This window comes from Desmodus rotundus, chromosome 1 (assembly GCF_022682495.2).
Source record: "Desmodus rotundus isolate HL8 chromosome 1, HLdesRot8A.1, whole genome shotgun sequence".
NCBI lineage: Eukaryota > Metazoa > Chordata > Mammalia > Chiroptera > Phyllostomidae > Desmodus > Desmodus rotundus.
Window position 1 is genome coordinate 30,538,437 of NC_071387.1, and position 24,773 is coordinate 30,563,209.

At 50.9% G+C, this 24,773-nt stretch overlaps 1 protein-coding gene across 4 annotated transcripts in view; it reads left to right on the forward strand.

Moving 5' to 3' along the window:
- The window catches only part of PAX5 (paired box 5), a 170,738-nt gene that overhangs the window by 91,351 nt on the left and 54,614 nt on the right, over positions 1-24,773 (forward strand). For all 4 annotated transcript variants that reach the window (XM_045195266.3, XM_045195267.3, XM_045195268.3 and 1 more), the window contains exon 7: positions 6,260-6,389. In XM_045195266.3, the coding sequence (XP_045051201.2) occupies positions 6,260-6,389 (130 nt within the window). The remainder of the gene's footprint in view (positions 1-6,259; positions 6,390-24,773) is intronic.

The window sequence follows — 24,773 nt, forward strand, 5'->3', positions numbered from 1 at the left end:
CTCTACTTTGTCACGCGGCCAGTTGCAGAGGCAGAGAGCGTCGGGGGTGGCAGGAGACTTAGAGATCAAGTGTAAGTCCTCAGACAGATGGGGAGGCAGAGGTCAGCGAAGGGAAAGACCTGCCCACAGAGCCCTGTCGCACCCTGGCTGCCTCAGGCATCCAGACCGCTCTGCCTCCTCAATCTCAGGTCATCAGGCCAGGCCCTGGGGACACGCCTGTCACGCTCCAGCTTTCATCCTCCTCCGGGTAGGTGTGTAGGTAAGCAGGTGTCTGGTCCCTCAGGATGGGAGTGGTTGGCCTGGCTCTGGCCCAGCTCCCGAGGCCACCTGAGGCCCAGCAGTGAGCCTGAAGGAGCTCAGTAGGTGATGGGGAAGCCTCATGGCCCAAGGTGGCCGCCTGAGGCAGCCAGCCCCGCAGCCTTGCCCCCGCGCTGCCCCACTTCGTGCTGCCCTTCTTCTCACGTGTCTGTGTTTCTTTTCTCCTCCATGCTATGGCAGTGGTGCCCCGTGCTGAGGAGACAATACTTGGTGCAGCCCCAGGCAGTCCTTTTCCAGGTAATCCCCTAGGGACCCACATGACATCCAGCATACACTTTCCTGGGGCACGTGCCTCCTTGAGTCCCTTCTAGGGTTCCTTAACCTGTAATGCTGCTTAGTTTCCAAAGTGCCGCCCTTCTCTTTCTCCTCCAGAGGCTCACAGCCACGCTGGCAGCAGGCAGTGAGGGGCTAGACTTAAATCTCATTTTAAGAATGAGGAAAATGAGGCTCAATGAGCTCAGCTGGCTTGCCTAAGGCCACACAGGTGACAAAGAGTTGGAGCTGAGGCAAGGACCCCATGTTATCACTCCTGGTTCACTGTTCTTTTTCCACCATGGGGTCAAAAGATCTAAATGCAACACATAAAAATGAGCTAAAAAAGTCCATCCCCACCCCCCGTACCTCAGTTTCCCTTGGTTGGGAAACATAGCCCTGAGTATCCTGCTAGCTCAGACACCCGGAGCGTGGTGTCCGTGAGGAGGGCGTGGTGTTCTTAACCTGGAGGTCTCACAGGAGTCTGTGGCAGTAGGCAGAGAAGTTTCATCCCAATTGGGTGCATTGGAGTGGACAGTCTGTGAATTGCTGACCTCAGTTTCTCTTCCTGGGTCACAGTCAAGGACAGCAACAGGGGACCCTGATGGGAAGGAAGCAAAAGCCCAAAGTGACATCCTAAGAAAGAACTCCAAGAGCTCAGAGAAGTAGGAATGTGGAACATAGCTACTGCCCATGACTGTCAGTGGCCAGAGGTGGGGAGAAGGGGGCTGTGTTCACAAGTGCATGGGTGCACCAACACACACCTGCGTGCCCGCGTGCATTCCTAGGGTCTCTTTACCCCACTGGTCAGCCCTTGGCTTTCTATAACCAGAAAAAGAGGCACCAATCATGCCGTCTCTCTTTTCATCCTCTCTTCTGATCTCTCTTCCTCTTTCTTTTTCTGTCATTCTTTCTACGTTCCCCAGCCTCCGCTTTCACGGAGGACTTGAGTTGTCTTGCAAAATAAACAATCACAGGTATCTAAGTTTGCTAAGGTGGGAAAAAAGTTAAGAAATTATGTAGAGGAAAAGGGAATATCATTGTCCTACGTGTCAGCAAAGACGTAGTTGTGACAATGGAGCACTGAATTTGACTGAGCTTCCTGGCAGCCAAAGCAAAAGAGGGATATGTAGTGGTTTCCAATGTTCCTCTTGTTCAATCGGAGACAAATTAACCATTCATCAGGACAAAAAAGTTTTTCCTGGTAATGAATTATAGGAAGGATTGGCATGGAATTTGAATATTCTAATGGCCATGTCTCCAGGGGTTAAAAAAATTTCTTTGTATGGCTGTTTTCTTCATTGACTCTAACCAGTGTTGAATGCCTGACATTCCATCACAGACCAGTGAAGACACTTCTCTGGGGGCTTTAACTAATGCTCTACAGGGGACACTGTTTTCTGGTCACCTGACTTGATGAGAAGTGGAGGCAGAAGGCCAGGGTGTCACCGGAGCTGTTGTGGAAGCACTCCCCAGTTAACTTCTGAAGGTTGCGGCTAATGTCATGCTGATGGACTATACTTCCATTCATTCAACGGCACTTAGGGGGCTCCTGGGGTGCTTCATGTTCCATACTTTCAAGGCAATTGAGAGGGAGATAGAAAAACGTTGTGTATGGTGGGATAATGGAGGTCTGTGTGAAACGCAGTCGGCTAGGGAAGCATAGACAAGGACGTTATGATTTCTCTGTAGCAGTGTGGGGCCCTGGAGTGGCTTCATGGAGGAAGTGGCATTTGAGCTGGGTTTTGTGGACAAGGTAGGAGTTCACTCAGTGAATGCGTGAGATGGGCTCTCCGGGCAGAGGTAGGACAGTGCCTGGAGTTCCAGGGAGCCCAGGAGACTGAGGAGAGTGCAGTGGCCTGGAAATCATAGGCAGTTCAGAGGGACAGACAGTGACGAGAACTTAGGGAATAATCACATGCCAAAACTAAGTGACAGACAGCATCCCCGACTCATGCGGAGCAGAGTCAGAGCTGCGGGATCCCACCAAAAAGGAGAGACTGGGCTCTGGCCAGCCCTGTGAGGCGATAATAGTGGGAGCCACCGATGGAAAAGGACAGCAAGGCCTGGTCCCCAAGTTCTGCTGTCCCCTGAGCCCCCGCTCTTTAGGGAAGTTCACTTTGCCTTTTGGCAGCCAGTGGTGGTTGGGCGCCCGGAGTTTTGGACCTTCCACCACATGTGAAATGCAAGTTGAAGATTTTGCATTTTGAAAAGATGATCCAAACTCAACTGTTGAAGTGGCTGGACACACTTTGATAATGAATTTGTTGACAAAACAAAATCAAATAACAAAAAGGCCTTTCTATATGGACATTAAAGAAATTAAAAGGCAGGACACCTCCATGGGCCACCCTCTTGTAATTTTCTTAAACCCAGGATGGCTCTGCTTTTTTGGGGGGTGGGGTGGGAAATGGCAGCTTTCTCTTGCAGACTTAGCTGTCCAAACTGGAATCTAAGGGGGAGAAGGCTTGGTAGTGGGGTGGGGAGGGGTTCAGGGATGCTGACTCTGGGCTGAGATGCTGCCTGGCCCTCCAAAGGGTACTCATCCACTGTTCTTCCACATGTTCACTGTGCAAGCCCTTCACAGTCGAATCCCAACTTACTGACCTTTCCATCTTTACCTCTTCCATGTTCACCTTCTCCAACTGATGTCATATGCCCTGTTTCTGGGTCACTCCTGTCCGCTTACCTCGGAGCCTTCCTGCAGCTCTTCTCAACCTTGGGGGTGAGGGATTGCTCAGACTCGGCTTAAATACAGCCTTCCCCAAGAAACCTTTCCCGGCCACTTCCCGCCTCGTGTAAATTCATGGCTTGTGCTCTTATCCCTCTTGGATGGAGCTTCTGGGACCACGTGTCTTTGCCCTTGAGGTTTGTGGATGAAGGTCAAAAAGCATGTCTGGCCTTCACATGCTGTCTTGCACACAAGAGAGGCTCAATGACCGCTGAGCTGCCACTATGCTCAGGCCTCCACGAGGCCTCGGGCACTCGGAAACACAGGGAGGAGGGGTCCCAGAATCCTGGAAACTCCAGGAGACGCCATCTAGGAAGAGAGGCTTATCAGAGGCATTTTGATTTCCCCATCTTTGCACAGAGCAATGAACTGAAAGAACTGCTTCCGGCGAGCTTGACTTCCAAGTTTCATCTTAGCAAACCGGGAGGCTAACACCGTGACCAGGTCCCATTCTCTGTACGCGGGATGAAGTCTAGGCAGAAACTTTTCCCCATTAGGTCCCTATGGCATGGAATGAAGACTTTGCTGGCTGTAGGCTATAGCAAGAAATATATTTTCATCCCCACCTAGTACCTACATATCCATTTATATGTGAAACCAAGATTCACAAATAGAACTTACTCTTTCTATGTGTGAGACCCTTGGATGTTTTCTAGTCCATTCTAATTTCATCTTTTAAAATGTTGGTACTAGCAAATTGATTTCATATCTGTTAACGGGTCAGGATATACTGTGGTATAAAAATAATTAGGGTGATTGTCAAGACTATATGGTCAGATGGACCTGGGTTTGAATCCTGGCTCTGGCACCTAGAGGTGTGTGATTTGGGCAAGCCACTTCTCCTCTGTAATAGAAGTCTCAGTTTCTTCATCTGTAAAGTGGGGATAACATAGAACCTACTGTATGAAGGGCTTGCAAGGATTAAATGGGACAATACAGGTAAAGCTCCTGGCACAGAGTAAATGATTGATAAATGTGAGCTTTTGACATAATTGTGAAGTTTATGTCCTGGCACCACTTGTTAGGGTTCACAGAGAGAAGGCATGACTCCCGCCTCTTGGAGAAATGGTAGTCAGGCAGGACTTCCTGGTGGAGGAGGCACTGGAGCAGGGTGGCAGGATGATCGGAACCCAATACTGTCCTCACAGTGACCAAGAACCCTGTGTGAGTATCCCAGGGCTGCTTGTTTCCCTTCCATGAAGGGCAGACTTGTTCCCAAATTTGGCTAGACCTGGAGCTGCCCACATGAGATGCTTTTGCCTTTCTCATTTATGTCTCTAATCCACTGGCAATTGATTTTTGTGTCTGGTGTAAAGTTAAGATCTAATTTCTTTTCCCCTCTGGTTTCTGAATGGATAACAGGTTACCCTGCACCGTTTATTAGTGCCATCCTGTGCTGACTGGTACGTCACTGTTCTCATATATCAGGGTTCCATATACGCACAGATCAGTTTCTGGACTTGCTTCTGTTTCGTTGGTCTATTTATCTGTCCCTGTGCGAATCCCCACTGTCTTAATTACTGCAGCTTCATAGTGGTTCCTGATGTCAGGGAGGCGCGTCCCTATCTTGTTCTTCTCCCTTAGAAGCACCTGGGCTGGCTTCAGGCCTGTGCTCTTCTCTGCTGGAGGTGACTGAAGGACGCCGGGAGCTCTGGACAAGCTGTCCTCAGTGAGACTCCATCTCAGGGGCTGTGCCTGCAGCACCTTCAGGACACACAGCCACCATCCTCCCTGGCTGGTCTTTGAGCTGCCCAGGAAGCACTTTCTAATTCATTTGCAGAGAAAAGTGCCAGGAATGTGCCTCAGTCTGAGTCCCCTCTGCCTGCCACTTGCCTAGTGGGCCCTCCGGTTTCCCTCCCTGTGGCTCTGTCCTCGTCATCCTACCCAGGGTGCTTACAACTCCTTTCAGAAGACTGCTTGCTTCCCTGACCCTGTCTGCCAAGGACATAATTCTGGACAAACGGGTGTGTCTTCCATTGACAGTGCCAGGGTCCTGGAGGGGACTCCCCACACCAGAGCTTGGCATGACAACTAAATTCTTTGGCTTAGGTGTTTGCAAATATTTGCTTTGCTTGAAAATAAGCCTGGGGGTTGGGTAAGAGGGAGAGACCTGTCACTTATGCTTATAAATTAGTCTGTCCTTGAGTGGGAAGAGCTAGGCGGCATCTTTGCAAACTTCTTGGAGACCATTCTGGCAGGGGCTTGGGTGCCAAGGAAATGACTCGCGGCAAGCTCTGCCTTCATGACGTGGCAGAAAGGAAGGAGCGTGACTCGGGACCAAAGGCACGCGGTTGGTACGGATTCGGTGAACAGATGTACTCATGGTACAGTGTTTAGCCTACAGGTATTCACATGCTTCCAGAATTCCCAAACGCTGGCCGGACTGTCAGTGTGTTTGATGTATTGAATTTGGGAAGAGAGGTTAGGGCGAGCCATCCCCTGCAGTGGGACTCGGCCCTGTTGGCCTTAGGCAGAGCCCTCCTCCCCTTGGGCCTCAATTTACTCATCTATGAAATGACGGTTTGGATTGGATAATGTCTCAAATTTTGGTTAATCTTGTTTCTGTGATTCTGTCTGTGGTTTAAGAGCACAGAATCAGAAACGTTTCTTTCCAGCTTTTTGGCAAAAAGGCTCTTATGTCTCCCTTCCCGCATTGAAGAGGGTGGTTGTCTCTGGCAGCTGGGGCTGGGCGAGGGGAGCCTGCAGGCCCTGGAGAAGCTGTGTTTGAATTCTCTCAGAGCTGCACTGAATTCTGCCCACCTCTCCTCCTGGGTAGGAGTCAATTCTGCATACTGTCCTGTTCTGTCCACACCTCTCAGTGCCTGGGTGTTCATGAGCCCCCTGGAGGCCTTGGCCCTGGCATGGCAGCCCAGCTAGGTGGCTGAGCCCAGAATGCATTTGGTTGGGGTGCTTTGGAGTCTCGGTGCTGAGATGTCTCTGTTTTGTTTTCTCTTTCAGACCCCTGAGTATTCAGCCATGGCCTCACTGGCTGGAGGGCTGGATGACATGAAGGCCAACCTGACCAGCCCCACCCCTGCTGATATCGGAAGCAGTGTGCCTGGGCCGCAGACCTACCCCATTGTGACAGGTGAGGGCGTCTGGGGTGTGGGGGATGAGCGACAGGGAGAGAGAGTGGGGGAGAGATTGAGAATGCCTGTGTGGAGGGAAGAATGGCTTCCTGGTGCTTTTGGACTTGACCGGTCATTTTTGTTTTAACGAGGTTGTAAGGTCCTGGAACAGGTCAAGCAGGAGACTGCTGGGGCCAGGGGTTGTGGCTGCGTTGAGACACGGCTGTAGATGAAGACACGGTGCTGAAGAAGCTGGAGGAGAGCAAATGCCACATGGACTGTGGGCTGGGAGGGGTGGCAGGAAAGTCTCGTGTCGGGGGGCCCGGTGATTTCAGGATCCTCTGGGTGTGGGGCCGAGTGTCCGAAGGTCTGGGACTCATCCCCCTCCCGAGACAGGCAGCCCTGGTCAGCTCCAGCCTCAAGGAGGAGTGGGCCTCCTGGCAGATTGTTGTTGGCATTTCAGATTTCCAGGCAGAGGTCGGGTCCTGAAAGGCTGGAAGGTGCTTGGTGTATGCAAAGCAGCTGCCTTTCTGGAAGGCCCAGGGCCAGTCTCTTTAGCTGTCTGTGTAAAGATAAAGAGTTTGGGCCCTGGAGGTCCGCTGCTGGGTTGGAAGTTGCCATTGACTAGCTGTATATAAAATCTTGAGTAAGTTATATAAGAATTATGGGCTGTGGTTTTTAATCTCTAAAGTGGGAATGATGATAGCACCTCCCCCATAGCATTGTAAGGGCTAATGCATGAATGCACGCAGGGTGCTTAGACTTTTGTCTAGCTGCAGCAAGCCCCCAATACGTGTCACTATCATTATTTCTCGGAGCCCTGGCATGGCGGCTGCTCACTGCTGGGATCGCTGCTGCAGAAAGGGCTAGACCGGAAGGACCCAGATGGAGTCCCCTCCCTGCTCCAGCAGCGCCAGGACAGACTCAGCTCTGGGAGGCTGTCCAACCTGGCAGGAAGGAGGCAGTCTCTGATACTGTATAGACGGACAGTGGGGACTGATGGTAGCACTCTGGCCAGAGCCTTTGGGTCCAGCCTGAGGTAGCAGGATGTCCTTGCAGGCTGGTAGGCAGGACTCAGTCAGTAGTGACTGAGACAGGTGTTCTTGGAAATGCAGGTAGACTGTGATTGTATCAGGGAAGCTGGGGGCTGTGCTCAAGTCAGAACCCTGGGGAGGGGCAGGAAGAGACAAGGTCGCAAAGCAGGGAAGGTCCAGCTCTGAGACCTGGGCTGGCAGGTCTGCCGGCACGGCGCTCATGGGGCTCCAGCAGAAGCAGCCGGGACCCCATTTACAGGTGTGGGCATCATGTGGGGATCAGTCAAGTGGCAAGAGGGACTTAGTTCCCTGTCCGTCTGACATGCAGCTGAGCCTGCAGGTGGGGAGGTGTCTCCAATGGGGCAGCAATGGGGACACGGGGAGCCTCAGTCAGCATGATATCCTACGAGGTCCTCTCCCTGGGTGTCACAAGGGTCCGTTACAAGGCCTCTGATGGCACCCCCCCCCCCCCATTTTATATATGTAGAAACCAAGTCTTGGGGAGGGGCAGTGACTTGCACAATAGAAGGGATGAGGGAAGAAATTGGAGTTGGCCCACAATCCTAGGTCCTGGTCCTTGTTGTTTTCAAGGGACTACACAAAACGGGATGGGGGTGGGGGAAGTGGAAAGAAAACTAGTTCATTACAATAGTAACTGTGGCTTTATCGAGTACTTACTGAGTACCAGGTACTCTGCTAGGCAAACTCGTGCTACCCTCAGAGGAACCCTGGGCGGTGGGTGCTATTGTGTGCAGGTCCACTTCATAAACAAAGAAACGGAGGCTTTGGGGCAATCACAGAGCTGGCCAGAAGTCACAGCCAGTGAGTGGCGAAGTTCAAACTGGATTCCAGGGCCTGCACAGCCAGCCACTCTGCCACACAGATACTCCGGGGGCTAATCCCAGAGCTGTCACTTCCTTCCTGTCTGGCTTCGGATGCATCTCTGAGCCTCAGTTTCTCCATCTGTGCAATGGTCCCGGTCTCTCAGAGCCCCTTGAGGATCAAATGAGACCCCCGAGGGGACCGCTCTGTAGAGGGGTCAGGGTTCATGGGAAGCTTGGCTTTAGCCTGATCACAAGAAGATCCTATTCTACCATCTAAGCACAAGCCTGTTTCGATGGAAAAGAAGCCAGTACCTGCTGAAGCTGAGTTGGCACATCTGAGACGCTGGTCCACTGAGGTGGTAAACTGGGTGGCCAGCTGGACAAGGGATAATCCAGCCCACAGATATGATTCCTGGGCCCACATAAGACTTTTTAGAATTTTGAGTCAATATTTAAAATTTTTAAATCTGAATTTTTGACTTCCCTTGAAAAATCAGAAGATCTGGCCTCACTGAACTATATTCCCATGTGACTGTGGTAGGCGGGGCGGGGGCGGGGCGGGGGGGGGGGGTGCCAGTGGCAGCCAGCTCTCAGGACAGGCCCACCCCTCAGCCGAGCTCGCATTATCCTACAGGGCTGCAGGAAGAGGAAGTGGGGTTGAGCGCCCTGATCCAGAGTCGCGCTGGGAGCCAGCTGGGTGGTGCAGCGGCCACAGTCGCGGGGTCTGTAGGAGGCTTTGGCAGGCCAGGTGGCAGGTCTGGGTCTGGGCTGGGCTTCCAGGGAGCCCTTGACCAAGGACTTCTTTGTATTTTGATTTGTCCATTTAAAAGTGACATTCTAGAGCAGAAAAAGAATATAAATATCCCAGACCAAAGTCAGAATTACACTTATTTTGAAATTTAGAAGTATTCCAACTATAAATGTTTCTTTTGTAAGATAAACATATTATAATATATTTTAAATATGTTATAAATACATTTAAACTATACTACAAGTACATTTAAAATATATTATAATATATAATCATTAGTTTTCACATAAATAAATAATAGCTAGCCAGAAAACATAATAGAAGAAAACATTTATACTAACACCAAAAGAGAAAAATGGAATGCTGAGGGATAAATTTAACTTTAAAACTCCACTAAGGGAGGTTGAAGAATAAATGGAGATGCACACTTTGTTCTTAGATAGGAAGACTCTGGATTATAAAGATGTCCGTTCTTCCTAAATAATTGATTGACTCAAAGCAATCTCATCAAAATAACAGATTTTTTTTTGGAACTTGTCAAAGTTACACTGAATACTGGGTAAATAAACACTCAAAGGTAGCTAGAAAAATTCTGAAACAGACTCATGAATCAAACAGCATATTTAAAGGCATTGTGATCAAGTTACAGTAACTAAAACTACTTGTTACTAAAGTTGAAGTAAATAGATGAGTGAAAAGGCATACGGAGTCCAGAAATAGACTCGAAGTTACGAGGGCATTTATCAATGCAGCCTTTCAAGTCAGCAGAGAAAGAACCAAATCATTCGGTGAATGGCATCAGGACAATGGGCCTGTGGGGTCCACGCCTCATTCTTTATATCAAAATAAATTCCAAGTTGATCAAACTTTAAGCACAAAAAACATAAAACCATAATAAAACTGGAAAAAGAAACATGAGGAAAATGTTTTATAATCTTAGAGTGAGGAAGGCCTTTTAAAATCTGTTCCAGATACTAAAGACAAAGAAAAATAATATAAATGACTACTTACACTTAATTAAATATTTTGTATTTAAGAAAAAGGCAAAGAACAAAATTAGAAGGAAAACAGAAGAACACAAGTGACAAAAAACTAATTTCCTTAATATCTAAAGAGCTTTCAGAAATTAATAAGGGAAAAATTAGTTGAAAAAACAGGTAAAAAACATAAATAGGAAATTCATTGAAAAATGTGGATGTCCAGTAGCACGTGAAAAGCTAGGCACCTGACTCACAATTTTAAAACTGCAAATTAAGATAATCATGAGGCACTTAAAAAAAACCTATTAGCTTATTAAAAATTAAAATGTTTCTTGAGGTCCAGTGTCAGAGAGGGTGTGAAGACAGATATTCTCAAACGCTGCTATGCGTGTGTAAATCGGTGCAATCTCTTTTTGAGGGAGATTTGGCAACATCTGCCGAAGTTTTAAATGCACACACCTACCCGCTAACCTAGCACCTTGATGTGCACGGTTAGGACTTTGGTTCACAGGTTTATTTGCACGGACGCACAGTGAAACCTACCTCTGTAAAATTGCTGCAGGATTATTCACAGTGGCAGACAACGCAGTGTCTACCGACCGGTGCTGATTAAATAAATCTTGGCTCCCTCACACAGCAAAGCACTCTGCAACCATTAAAAAGAACTAAGTAGAGCCATCTGGGCCGACATGAGTAAATGTCCACGATGGAGTTCTAGGTAAATGCACAGTTTATAGGATGACATGTTAAGTATGATCCCACTGTTGTCAAAGCTAAGAAGGACACACGCACGGAGGCCCAGGCACAGACACTCAGGTCAGTGCTTGTATGTGAGGACTCGGTCGGAGAAGATGCCCCGCGCCGCCCCCCGCTGGAGGGGCATTTGGTGCTCTGCTCAGACTGGGCTGCTCTGCCCAGTCCCACCAGCGTCCCCCCCTTGGTTGGCAAATATTACCAGTGCCTCTTTACTCTCCTGAAGCTAACTTCATAAACAATATAGCCTCTCTTCACATCTGACTTCAAGGAAAATCAAAATAACGCCGTAACTATGAGATGAAGGAGGAAGTGAAATTGCATACAGTTAGGTGAAGTGTCCTCGGAAAAGTCCATAGCTCTGGGCGTCCAACCTCGGGAACTGAAGGCGCAGTCTGGGGCTCGCCCCACACCCAGAATCACTGCGGACGCAACAGCCCTGCACACGGACTTTTGCAGGAGGGTGGACGTGGGGACTCATCCTGCCTAGGACTGTGAGTGTGACTTTGCCGATAGGTGAGCCACCCTTGGCAAAGTTCCAGGTAAAACAAGGTACACCCTTTGGCCAGCTTACATGGTAGCGCACTCCTAGGGAATTCAGCGTAGAGAAAGACCACGGAAATTGCAAGTTCACATTCATATGCCAATGAAGTTCAGTTCTGGATTTAAGTAATTACAAACAGATTTTTCACCTACATGAATGGTTGGCAAGACACGGCAAGGGTGGGGAATGAAGGAAGACTGTTGCATGGGACGTTCCCCTGTAAACTGGTAACGCCCCTCAGTCACGTGAAAGCTCTCACAAATTTTCAAAGCACCTCCTAGGGGGCAGTTGTTGACCCCGCTACCAAATGTTAGAACCCGTGAGGGAGAGCCCCGAGAGCCGGCAGGGCGGAGTGGGCCTCCCAGTCCCCATGAGGCTTTCATCTCATCCCCCTCCCCCCCCCCCCCCCCCCGCCCCCGCCCCCGCCGTGTTAGTGGATGTCCCGACACAGTGCTGAGCTCTTCAGGGGAGAGCTTGAGTCTTCCAGCCGCAGGCCTTACTTTCTCCCACAGCTGGACTGTGAGCGTAGCTCAGGGCTCTAGCTGGGCCATGCCAGCCTGGGGCCTGGGGCCTGGGGAGGGGGTTGGGCAGGTGGCCTCCATGCTGCTGTGGCCCAGTCCTCACACCTGGAGCTGCCTCAGGACGATCTCATTAGAGAATAATTTCTCTCTGTCATTGATATGCTACATTAAATATTAAGTTAAACCCCTGTTCCACCAGCCAGGGCCACGGTTCAGAAACTGCTCGCTGTTTGCAAGCCAGTGACCTGGCCAGCCGGTTCCTGCATCGTCAGCGGCCCATCCTGATTGGGACTAATTATCTGCAGGTGTGTCCTTGGGCCACAGGCCTGCTATGTGCCCAGCTCCCAGGGAGGCAGCGGGTGAGGCACCAGTGAAGGGCCAGGCAATCTTGCCCCAAGCTGTGCCCACCCAACCCTTCGCCTGAGAGAACAAAGGAATGGGACAGCCTGTGTCCTTGCTGGCCCCTTCCCCTGAGGGCCATCTCTCTGCGTCAGCAGATTTGAATGGCGGGCAGAGACTTCTTCTGGTTAAAAAGTTTGGGAAACGCTGGCCTGGTGGATGACCCAGGCCCTGGGGTCTGAGGCTCCCCCTGGGCACTGTCCCCTCTACGCAACAGACCCCACACATGGGCAGCAGGTGAACACCCGCAAAGACAGAATGACTGCCGAGTCTCTAGACCACCAGCCCTGATTCGCTGTATCTCTGAGGTCTGATGTCTGGAACCTCAGGGCCCCAACCTTGGATGTGCAAGAAAGTCCATCCTCCTTGGCCTTTTTTGTCTAAGCTGTAGCTGAGGGCTGGAGGAAAAGGCTCGGGGCCAGGAGTCAGGGGAATTGGTTTACGTCTGTCCTCTGCCACCTGAACTGCCCTGTCCTTTGGCAAATAGATTGTCCTCTCTGAGCCTCAGTTTTCCTAACTATGACGGGGGCACAGCAATTTCTACCCCATTTGACTCATTTGGCCGTTTCAGGGATATAATGAGATAGGAGGGGGAGAGGGTTTGAGAGCTGCCCAGGGGGCGTCTGAGTGTGCGTGGCAGTTGCAGGAGAAGGAGACAGGTAGGCTGGGAGGGTCATTCAGTCCGCGGTCCACCTGCTCACTTCACAGCTGGAGAGACCCAGGTCTAGAGAGGGGAGGCGGTCTCAAGGCCACAGCCAGTGAGTTAGAGCTGGGCCTGGGGCTCACCCGGGGCCCTGGCTGCTGTTATGTGATCGGATGGACTAAGAAATTTTAGTTTCAGTGTCCAGAAGGCATTTCTTCTAGCATATAGTTGAGAGTGCCAGGGGGAAATCCAGGCTGTCTGGCTGGAAGCCCAGCTCCACTGTATCCTGAGCTGGGTGGCCTTGGGCAACTTCACCGGCCTCCATGCCCATGTTCCCCATTAAAAGGGGCCCGCCGTCCAACTTCCTCCCAGGCTTTCTTCAAAGATTACGTGCGTGTGTGGTCCTTGCAGGGTCTGAGCATAGAGCCTGGTACATAAAACCCTCAATAAATGGCAGTTAGGGGTATGTTCATGAGCTCTTGTATCAAAAAGTCTAGCCAGGTGCTCGGCTGCCCTGAATGGCCATGTGTTCCTCTCTCCCTGGGGAACAGTTCCTCTGACCTGTTTCTTGTGACCCTTTTTGAGGCTCAGTCAGACCCAGCTAATAACTCCTCCCAGAGTGAAATTATAATGAATAATAAAAGCAAAAAGACAAGAAATGCCTTATGTGTCCAGGCAGCCAAAAGGTGCAGGGGAAATGACAATAGAAGCTGCCACCTGCATAAACCATGGGCAGCCAGGGAGCTTTCCTAGGGGTCCTGGAAGGCGCTGGGTGTCCGTGGTGTCGTGTGTGGTGGAAAGGAAGCAGAGTATCGGCAGTGACTGTTCAGTGGACTGTCAAGCTGTGACCGGCTGGGAGCACAAAGGTGGCCGTGGTGGGTGGTCTCTGCCCTCAATGGGCTTCCCTGCTGGGGACAGCCAGACAATCCACAGCAAACAGAAAAAATGGGCAGTGCAATTTTGCAACAAACTGGGGGAGAAAGTAGAGAGAGTCTGGGGCTAGGGGGTAGGGTGAGTGGAATGGGGAGAATGAAGCAGAACCTGTCTAGGAAGGTGACATTTGATTTACAATTCCATCCATGAGACGCCTCTGAAGATTTGGGGGAAAGGCAATTCCGAAAGAAAATACAGCCTCAGAAAATGCCTTTTAAGTATATGAACGAATGAGCAAATGAGGTAAAAAGAGGGCGGGACCATTTCTCAGTTCTCTCTCCACTGCCAGTTATGTCCAGCCACAGCCAGGCCTGGGGGACTCTCAAAGTTAGTGGACACTAACTTCCGAGATTAGGTAGCCCCACCTTTCACCCACCCCTGGGATCTGTTCTACATCAGGGATTGCTCACCTCTGGTGATGGGGATTTCACTACCTCAAAGGCAAAGAAGCTTTAAACAGCACTCACCTGAAGCTGTTCTCCATTAATGTGATTTCCTATCCCGCTGGCGAGCAGAAGCTGAGGTGTCTGCAGAGTCCAGGCCAGCACTCGCGCTATGAGCTCAGACTGGGGCACTGCCCAGCACGTCCCTCCACTGGCATTTGGTGTCCCCATGATCCAGCCCAAAGGTTGTCTTCTCTGCTTCGTGTTTTTTAAACTTAAAAAAAATAGCCCTAACATTTTAAAGATCAGAGACGAACAACCCGAATGTCCGTCTGTAGGGGACCGGTTCAGTGGAGAACAGCTCCTCCGTGCGCTGGAATGCCGTGCAGTTGTAGGGAAGAATGAGGAAGCTCTTCATGCCCTGATAGGGAAGCTTCCAGGAGATACATGATCCAAACCGAAGCCAGCATGGTGTGTGCAGATGCCAGCTTTTGTGGAAAGAGGAGAGGGACGGTGGGAACGCCTATCTGTATTTGCGTGCACGTGCGGAAAGAAACTCTGGAAGGATAACCAGGGAACTGACTGCGGGGAGAGGACTAGACTGAATACTGTTTTTAATTTTAATTCTTTGAACCTTGTCAATATGGCACTGTTAAAATTTAAACTTAAAAGTGCCTTAAAAATCAGGAGATTGAACATAAAGATCCAAATGTCTAACTTCTCTTGAAAAACGGGAAGACTTGTCCACCTTGGGCCCACGTGCCCATGTGGCCACACTCAGACAGACTGAGAGGGGGCTGCCCTCTCTAGACCGGCTATGCCCTCCTGTTTGCCCCAGACACCACCTGGCCAGCTCGTTGCTCTTGCTTTACCTGCTGGCCCCTGTGGGCTTTTGAGTTTTTGACCCAGCTCCAGCCCTGTCCTTCCTGTGTCCTCTTATTTCTGCTCTTGCCCAATAGAACTCCCCCGCCCACGTCAAAGCTCAGTGTGAATGCTGTCCAGCGACAGGGCCTGGAGTACTGAGTGTGAAGTTCTCCAGAAAAGCGCAGCATTTGATCACAGTGTGGTGCTGGCCAAACGGAATAGTGTGGCCTGCTTCAGGGGACCACAGCCCAGGGAGAAAACGTAATAGCCAAGACTGGAACGTCCCCACATATGGAAGGCTATTTGCATTCCAGAAAGAGTCAAGATGAATCTGACTGGGGTTTAAAGTATTTGGCTTTGGACTACTAAATAGACTCATACTTATAGATTCTACAGAAACTTAGAGTTTTGGAATCTTGGTGTTTGGAAGGATACTCAGAGGTCCAGAGAAGCTGGAGAGCTGACCATCTTCAAGCCACAATGAAATTCAAGCACCTCTGTAACCAAAATGCTCATCAAAGGAAAATATGGTCTGTTTTCAGGTTAGCACAGTGCTCCCCAAAACTATCGTTGAATTAATATTTGTATAAAGGGCAGTGTCAATGAAAAAAAATAATTTTAGCAGTAAGTAGCCTGGTCGTTTCTGACCTTGTATTTTGTAGGATAAAATGAACAAAGCTGGCCGGCCGGCCTGGTAATACACTCATAGATTTTTACGGGCAGCTCTGAAGCCGACCTTTTCAAATAGCCTTCGAGCAGGTTCCTAGGCCTCCAGCTTCCCAGCCCACCCTGCTGTGATCCATCTTCCTAAAATAGCGGTTTCATTATTTGGAAATTGCTTGTTCTCTTGGTCAGAGATCTCTCCTGCCTTGCCATTATCAGGGAGAGCAGAGGCACCAAACTGTAGTGCCTGGCAGCTAGCAGAGCCGCTGCCGTTCGTTATTCATGCGCTCCTTCCTTCTTTCCTTCCTTCATTTGCCCATCTCTCCGTCAAACCCACTCCTCCTCTGTGTCAGACCATACATAGCCTAGGCCAGATCTTGAGGGTCATGGGTCCTGCCCGCAACATACCCATAGCCTGATGGGGGAGGCAAATGTGGACACGTGCACAAAGCAAAACAAGATAAAACAAACAGGAAAAAGAAGGATACAAATCACAGGCAAAGCCAAGTGTTTTTGATTGCTTTTCTTAGTCTGTAGGATCCGGGGAACACTTGGTGGAGGATGCGATGTCTAAGCTGCTCTGGGGGAGCCACATTCTCTTGGCTTCTCTGCTCTGAAGCTTGCTTTAGTCTCCCTCAGCCTCCCTTTGATAATTCCTTTATGATCACAAAGTAATGCAGGCTCACTGTAAAATAAATTCAAATGGCTGGGAAGTCAGTATAGCTACCTGTGACTGTACCTCCTCACCCCGTTCCTAACCCATTCTGCTGATGCCGTCAGAGTTGGTGGTTTGGTATTATGCCCTTCCAGAACCTTTTCTATGCAAAAAACATAGGTAAAAACCTATGAACAGTAAATGAACAGTAAAAACTGTTCATACCGTTGTTCAATTTTTTACATGTCTATTGCACGCTTATGGACCCCCAACACGTCAGTAGGTACAGAACTCCCGTCCTCTCCCACGTTCTGGGTGAACCATCACAAACATCTCTTGAGCAATATAGGCTATGGAATCTGTGTCCTCAGGGCTGAGAGGTGACTTGCTGTTGGTATTTGACACCCAGGACTGCAAACAGAGAAGGACAGGGTCCAGGAAGGGGAGAGGGCAGGAAGCCTTGACATCCACAGACCCAGGGCTATTGGCTTAAAGACAGCTGACCCGGGGCCTGGCTGCTGCCTCTGCAGTGCTCAGGGCTGTGGGGAGGGAGGGAGGATCAGGGGAAGCCACAGGGAGGCAAGGTTTAGTTGAGCACAAAGAACTTTTTAACAGTGTGAGCTCCTGGAAAGTGGAATAGGTTGCCTCAGGAGATAATAACAGTGATAGCTAATGTTTATTGAGCATTTGTTATGTGCTTTGGTTCATTTAATCCTTTACAAAACATAGGTACTATTTTTGTCTCAACTAACACTTACGGAGACTGCCTGAGTTCACACAGCGAGGAGTAGCGAGCCGGTTTTCTCCTAACCGCCGTACTGTACCGCTCTCGCAGGTAGTAAGCTCCACGCCTTCGGAGGTATGCAAGCAGAGCTCTCCCCCATTCACCGGCAGCACAGCTAGACCCATGGCGACTGGGGTCTGTGGAAGCTGATCCAGGCCTGTCTTTTTACCACTTCCCAACTCAGCCGTGCCCGGTTGTAAGCCTTTGTTTCTGCTGGTCCCTCTGCTTACAAGGCTTCTGTAATTTGCCCAGAGGTGGCAGCAGTCTGCTGTGAAAGGAAGAGTGTTGGGCTGACTCGATGGCAGAATCACAGATCTTCACCCAGCTGTGTCCTAACTCCCTGGTGATACTGGGAAACACCTCCCCCCCACCCCGGCCCCCGAGCCTCAGTTTTCACATCTGCCCAGTGGGAGCTGTAATCCCTGCGGGTCTCTCCCTGCAGGACCATGGTGAAGTGCACTCGAGCTGGAAGCTGGAAGGAGCTGTGCCCTTTCTTGTGAGTTCATGGAGCCTGTGCCACCTTAACAGTGTTAGGTGGTCAGGTCCTATGTCCCCAGAAGGAAGGCAAATGTGAGCTGGTGCAGGGCTTTGCCTGTAACAGGTTCTCCAACAGCTGCTGAGGGACTGAGGGACTGAGGAACCAGCGAGCTGCCAGTCTTTGCCACGTGCCTTTAGGGCAGATATCCAGGGAGCGGTCCCCAGGTGCCACCTCTTCTAGGAAGCCTTCCCCACTGAGCCCTGGACCAGGCTGCCTATTATCTCGTTGTACCTTGATTTTTAATTCTTTGTGTCCAACTTAACTTTCTCTTTAGACCATGAGGTTCTGATCTCTGCCTTCCCCAGCACAGCCCAGCAAGGGGCTTGGAACACAGTAGATACCCAGGAAGTGTTTGCTGGGTGGCAGGATGGATGGGTGGATGGATGGATAAATGAACTGTCTACTATGATTGGTTGTTACTAATTTCCCCAAATCCTATCCTTCCAAGTAAGCGACTTTCAACCAGTGTGCCACAAAAAATTTTAAAACATGCAGTACCTGACTGTTCAGTCAGGGGCACTGACCTCTTTTCCCTTAGATTGTCAAATAAAAAAAATGACAACAGCCAACACAACAATAGCCGTTGATGTGAATAAGTAAAATTACACCAATTTTTTGTCAGATTGGCAAAAAATATATTTTGGGGTGTGCTGCAGAATTTTAGTAATTAGTTTATGTGTGCCGTGGGATGAAAAAGGTCGAAAATCATCGCCCCGGGTTATTGCCAAGCTTATTGACACGATTCACACACTCACATATACTTTGATGGGCATGAGGGACCTTTGAATGCAAGACATTATCACAATTATTATTTCTCCCCAAACGCATAATAAGAAAGACTATACCCCTGGTCTGCTGCCTTCCCCGCCCTGTCCCCCCTCAAAGTTCACAGCCTAGGGAAAAGCTTCTCTCTACTTCGTCTCTATTAGCTTTCGTTTTCATTACCCGAGAGGCTGTAGAACTTCTACTTCCACCCCTGGATCTTTTGTAAATGTTTGATGGGGATGGTTTCAGCGTGAGTCCTTAGGGGCACCTGCTGCCGTCTGCGCTTGTCCATCCAGAGGAGGGTGTGTCTTTCCAGAGCCACCAGTTCCCTTCGCAAGCCTCTGTTAAACCAGGTCCGGGATGGGGTCACATGCCCTCTTCCAGGACAGGGTGGCAAGCAGCCTACTTGGAGGGCTGGCATCTAGGGTAGGGGCTAAGATAAGGGCTCTCCCTCCAGAGCTAATCTCAGTCCTGAGCAGGACCCAGTAAGCCCAGAGTCATCAGCAGAGGCGACAACTAATGCTTGTTCATTCACTCGGCATCAGGGATTGTTCTAAGCACTTTACGTATGTGACTTGTCTAATCTGCGTGACCCCCCTGTGAGGGAGTTAGTCGGATCAGCCCAATTTTACAGATACAGTAACCGAGGCACAGAGCAGCGCAGACCTTGCTCAAGGTCATATAGCTTCTAATTGGTGTAGCCAGGTTGCACATACAGTCAAGTCCTAGAGGCCACTGTGTCAAACTGCCTGTCATTCACCTGGTCTGTTGGTGGCAGGGAGGAGATCTGACCAGAGGAGGCCACTGGCCGCTGCTCGACCTGGGCAGAGTGGGATGTGGAGAACAGATCACAAACAAAGCTGATAGGTGTATCAGGGCCACACGTTGGGCGTTCTGCCTGATGCGGCCAGTCTTAATCCTGGGTGGTATCTGGTTGAAGGGCATTGGGTTGACTCGCTCTCCAACAGTGGGCACCCCGCCTGTACCCAGAGAGACCGGCCTAGCCTAGCTGGACCTCAGCACTCAGGAGGCCCTTAGCGAAGGCTCATTGAGTGGAAGGGCAGACAACAAGAGGTATCATTGTGCTTTCTTTCTTGGGAAAGTTAATACTTGTACCTTCTGGCATGTTCCTTCCTGGACCAGGCCCCCTGGCAAGCCCCTGGCAACCCTAGAGCTCTCAGTGCCTGTGGCAACCCCCTTCCCTGGGCCATCCCCTGTCAAATAAGGGGGCCCCAGCACTTCCAGCAACTTCCCACCTAGACCTCTTTCGTTGTTTTGTTGTCGGGAAAGAAAGCAATCATCACTGCCTTTGTTAAATAGACGTTTTCACTCTTTCCCTGCTCAAGTGCGGGTGGAAGGGTCATGCCATTTAAGTCCTGGTTCTCTGTAGGAACAGGCAGTTCAAGTCCCAGCTCTGCGCACCACACCCAATCAGCTTCCTGCTTTCTCCTCCTTTACTGCCCTGCCCACCTGAGAGGGAGAAAAAGATGCCCAGCAACAGTCCAGGTAGTGAAGGGTGGGAGCCTAGGCACGGGCCCTTGGGCAGGCTGGCAGAGACCCACACTGGGGTGCCGGAGAGGATGCTGGGGTAGGTGCTGCCCTGGTCCTCACGTGGGGGTGGGCTGGGGCCGGAGGACTCGCCTAATCAAGTGGAGCCTTGGGGTGTATCTCCTCCTCTCTTGGATCCCTGTCGTCTGTTATGGTCAAGGTATCTGGATTTAGGGAGGGCGTCCAGGGGGTCCAGCGGGGTGGGGCAGGGGTGGCAGAGGGTGTACTTAACAGCTCTGGGCAGTGACTCCTTCCCAGCTGGCCTGGTACTCTTATGGTATCTTTCACCACCGGTTGTGTCTGTCTGCATAGCTTCTCAGAGTGTTGCCCGAAAGAAGGCCGCAGCTGGCACAAGTAGTCGTCTCTGGCAGTATAGGGGTATAGTCCAAAGAGATACCTGTATTTTTCTTATTATCTTTAAATCTCTTTTGTACTAATGAGTCTGTTGAAGTAAAAGACTTCTGTAGCACCCAGTCTGGGGCCCCAGAGTCCAGGGTAGGGCTGCTGTCCTCTTACCACTCTGTCCTCTGGTCCTGCAGCCCATTTCAGCTGGCTCCTACCCCAGGCCCGCAGGGTCTGTGCCAGTCTGCTGCCTGGAGCATGCCCGGCAACTGCCCAGTCTCTGTGTGGGCTGAGCACACCTCCGGCTGGGACCGGCCCTGCCCGTGGCACCCCCCCCCACCCCCGAGGAATCCCTTCTTTGACCTTTGTAATTATTCCTATTCAATCTTCCTTTGTGTTTTTTCCTCCCCCCTCTCCGAGGTGCTCAACTCCTGCACTCTCTCCAGTGTATTAAGGATGTGAGTGAAATTGATGACTGGGATGTCTCAGGTCTTTATGATGATGAATGACTTTCACTGACAAAGCTTTTATTGTCTGTGATTTGGGAAGAAGGGGGAACTGATATATCAAGGCTGCCTGTCACACCATTTAATACAGTTATAAATCCTGACGTCACTAACTGGTGGTCAGGGGCTGGAGAATTCCACTGGCCGCTGCTTTGCCAAGTCTTTATGGATATCTCCCCCCCTCTCCTTTCTTGGCTTGGCTGTCACAATTGTGTTTAGGGAGGGGGGATGGAATGGCTGGATGGTGACTTTAAAAATCCCAGGGGCAACCTGGGCCAGGGAGGAGAGTGGGAACCCTCCCCACTCAAGGAAGGAGCAGATGGCGGGCCTTTGATTCTAAGTGGGCAGGGCAAGTGTTCGGTGAGACCAGGTGCGACTGTCTTCTTGTGTGTGCGCCGCCCCTTACAGCTGACCAAGTGATTTTACATGTTAGTTATCAGAGCTTCCTTATAGTTTTGTGGGAGAAGGGGGCAGGGAAGGACGATTCCCCCTTTTACAGAAGAGGAAACTCGTCAAAGTGACTTGGCCAAGGTCACGCCACAATCTGGGCCCATGCAGAGGATGACTTCTTGGGCGAAGCAACAGAGCCCCACCCTTAGGAACTGTGGGTGTGGAGTCAGACAGCCCGGGGTGCCCATCTGAGACTCACCACTGTCTGGCTGCTGGTCTCGGGAGTGTCCCTTCATTATTCTGACTCTCAGTTTTCTCACCCAGGAATGAGAATAACACTCCCCTCATAGGGTTGTTACGAGGATTAATTGAGATAATGCATATAAATTCTTAGCAACATTCCTGGCCCATCAAGAGGGCTTGATGAATGTTTTTAGAAAGTGGAACTACAAAGAGAAAAGTGCATGGTAGATGTCACAGAAGCAAGGGGAGGGCCTCCTGTGCCCACCTGAGGTTGTGTGGGAAGGGTGGCCGAGGAAGCTTCGTGCAGGAGATGACACTGCTGATTGGATCGAGCAGGGGTCAGCCAGACTGGGGAGACAAGTGAGAAAGGATGTACCAGGCAGAGGAACAACAGGAACAGGATAAAAGCAGATACAGCATAGGCTGAGTGAGGAAATGCAAGCAACTCCAGGCGAGGGGAGACATGAGGCTGGAGATGGGGGCGGGCGGTCAGACTATGGAGGCTCCCAAGGACCTGGGATCATAATCTCTGGATGCTGGGGAGCCTCAGAGGACTTCAGGTACGGAGTGGCATCTTCAGAGAAACCTCTTGGGGGTCTCGACAGAGGGCGGACGTAATGAGCATGAGACCCAGCAAGAAGACCTCAGGTATCGAAGGTGGTTGTAAAAGTCCAGGAGAGAACGAAAGAGCACCTGCACCCAGGCAGCGGAAATGAGGGCAGAGGAAAATTTTTGAGGGATAGATTTGGCAATAGTCAAATATCAGGTTTAGGTGAGATGCCGAAATGAAGGATGGCTCCCCTGGTTGGAGTTTGGGGAACTGGGTGGATAATGGAGCCACTGGCTGAGAGGAAGACAACAGGAAATGGAGCTGATTTGGATACCCGGACTTTAGGGTGCCCTAGGGATGCCCGAGTGGAAATGTCCAGAGGGCATCGGGGGAGGGGTCAGGGCTGGGAATGCGGATCTGGAAGCCATGGGCATGGAGGAGGTGGGTCACTCGTGAAGATGTAGAGATGAAAAGGGTTGAGAGGAGAAGAGACCTAGGAAGGGACTCTGGGGAACAAGGGCGGTGGAGAGCGGAAGCATGGGGAAGTCTGGGAAGAGGTGATTGGCGAGAGACAAAGTGCACCACCAACGTGGAGCCTGTGGCAGTCACAGCTCTTGGTTGAGAACAACAGAATTCTCTCTGGCTGCTCAAGTGGAAAAGGGATTTTCTGAAGTGTGCTCCAGGGCACCACAGAGCCAGACTCGGAGACTTCACAGCCAGGAGCCTCGCCTGGACGACAGAAGCACACTGCTGGACTGCTCCTGGGGAGACGCCACACACGGCCCGTGGACAGGCTCGTGCTGCTGTCACCGGACACCAGATGTCACCACTAGAACCTCCGCCTTGGCAGACCGACTCTACTGCCGCCACCTCTTTGTGTCACTACTTTCTGAATGAACGGCTCACGTGTGTGTGTCTGCCTGGTGGAGCCGGAGGGGCCTGTGTCCTAGCTGAGAAAGAGGTGGGAGCTCAAGCTTCTGACTTCTTCTGCCTTGAGGAGCCTGAACCCTTCAGGTGGAAATTTCTCCAAACAAATGAAAGGTGTTCAGTGGTGTCCAGCGGCTAAAAATGTTTGAGCAACGAAGGAGTGAGTGAAGAGATCCCGGATAACAAGGGCTGAAGCAGGGGTTGGCTTGGGCAGCTGGGAGGGCCTTGTTCTTTGAGTCACTTATCGACTATAGTCGACCCCTTCCTACAGGATTTGAGGCATTGTTAAATTCAAACCCACGGACATATGCACATAGGCCAGAAACCACGGAAACAGAGGGGAAAATGATTGCACTCGACTCCAGGAATGCCTTAGTGAGGAGAGGCAGCTGGGCTGGAAGCCTTGGGGTTGGGATATATTTTCAGGATTTAAGTGGCTTAGTGAGTGACTGGCCTGGGGGAAGAAGCAAGGATCCAGTGGCACAGTCCAACCTTAGGAGTCCTGGGGGTGGCTGGGAGCTTATTCCCTTTGCTAGAACTTGGGCAGCTGCTGAACTTTGGTCAGTGGCTTTTCTCCAGCGGGAAGAATAGGAAGTATCTCACCTGTTGGGCTCAAAAAGAAAGCCTCCCATTCCTTTTTCTTAAAATTTTGTTGTATTTTATTGATTCTAGAGAGAGGGAAAGGGAGAGAGAAAGAGAGGAAGAGAGTTATCAGTGTGAGAGAGAAACATCGCTTGGTTGCCTCCTGCATGTGCCCCGACTTGGGACCCAACTCCAACCCAGGCATGTGCCCCGACCAGGAATCAAACCCGTGACCTTTCGATTTGTGGGATGACCCCCAACCAATCAAGCCACACCGGTGAGGGCAAGCCTCTCGTTCTTAAAGGCATGAAATCCCCAACACCGGACACAGGACTGGGCCCAGAAAAGTGACTTGGGAAAGGCTTTTTGAGCAAAGGAAAGAACGAACCAGTAAGCATAAGTCTGCCCTCAGCTCTACGCCAAGCATTGAGCTGGCACCATAGGGAGACAGATCAATGGGCCATGGTCCATGCCACGGAAGGGTTCAGTCTAGTATCTTCCGCCACAGCCAGCAAGCGCTGAACCATGGAGCTGGGTACAGGGGCTCTGGGAACACTGAGGAGGGAACATTTGGCTGTGGGTGGGCAGGGCAGAGCAGGGCAGGGTGGGGCATCTGGGAAGGTTTCCCACGGGAGTGATGTGGATGGAGTCTGCTGGGTGCATGGCAGCAACATTTGCTAAGGCTTGGGAGCAAGGTTAGGGCCAGAGGGCTGAGAAGCTGGAGCCTACTCTACTCCAGTAAACTGGGGGGCAGTGAGAGTTTGGACTTGATCCAGAAGCTCTGGGGAGCCATTCAGGGAGGGAGCCAAGGAGTACAGGGCCCTTCTGTAGAGGGCCTGGTGTATTGGAGGAGGTTGGGGCCAGGCCGGGAGACAGCTGGGGGTGGGAAGTGATGGGAGTCTGAACTGTGGCCAGAGTTGGCCGTGGACGTAGTGGGGCTGTGACTTGGTGACACCCTCAACCTCCACTCCAGGGGTGTTGGTGGGAGAGGCTGTGTCCTTGGGTGCCAGGGTGTCCAGGCTGGGCCTTCTTGTCTGGGGGCGCTCTGGAGCCTGCTGGGTGCCTCATTATGCCGCTGAAGGGCGGGGAGAGACAAGAGCAGCAATGGAGATGCTGGATGCCTCCTGCTGGTGTGCTGAGTGCTGGGCAAACCACATGAGATCCCATCTCACGCATAATGTGCATCCGAGGACAAAATTAGATTGAGAAGTAAATGGAGCCGAAAATTTCCAAAGCATTTCCCGTCAAGAAGCTGTTTGATTGCGTGTTTTAATTCTGAGTC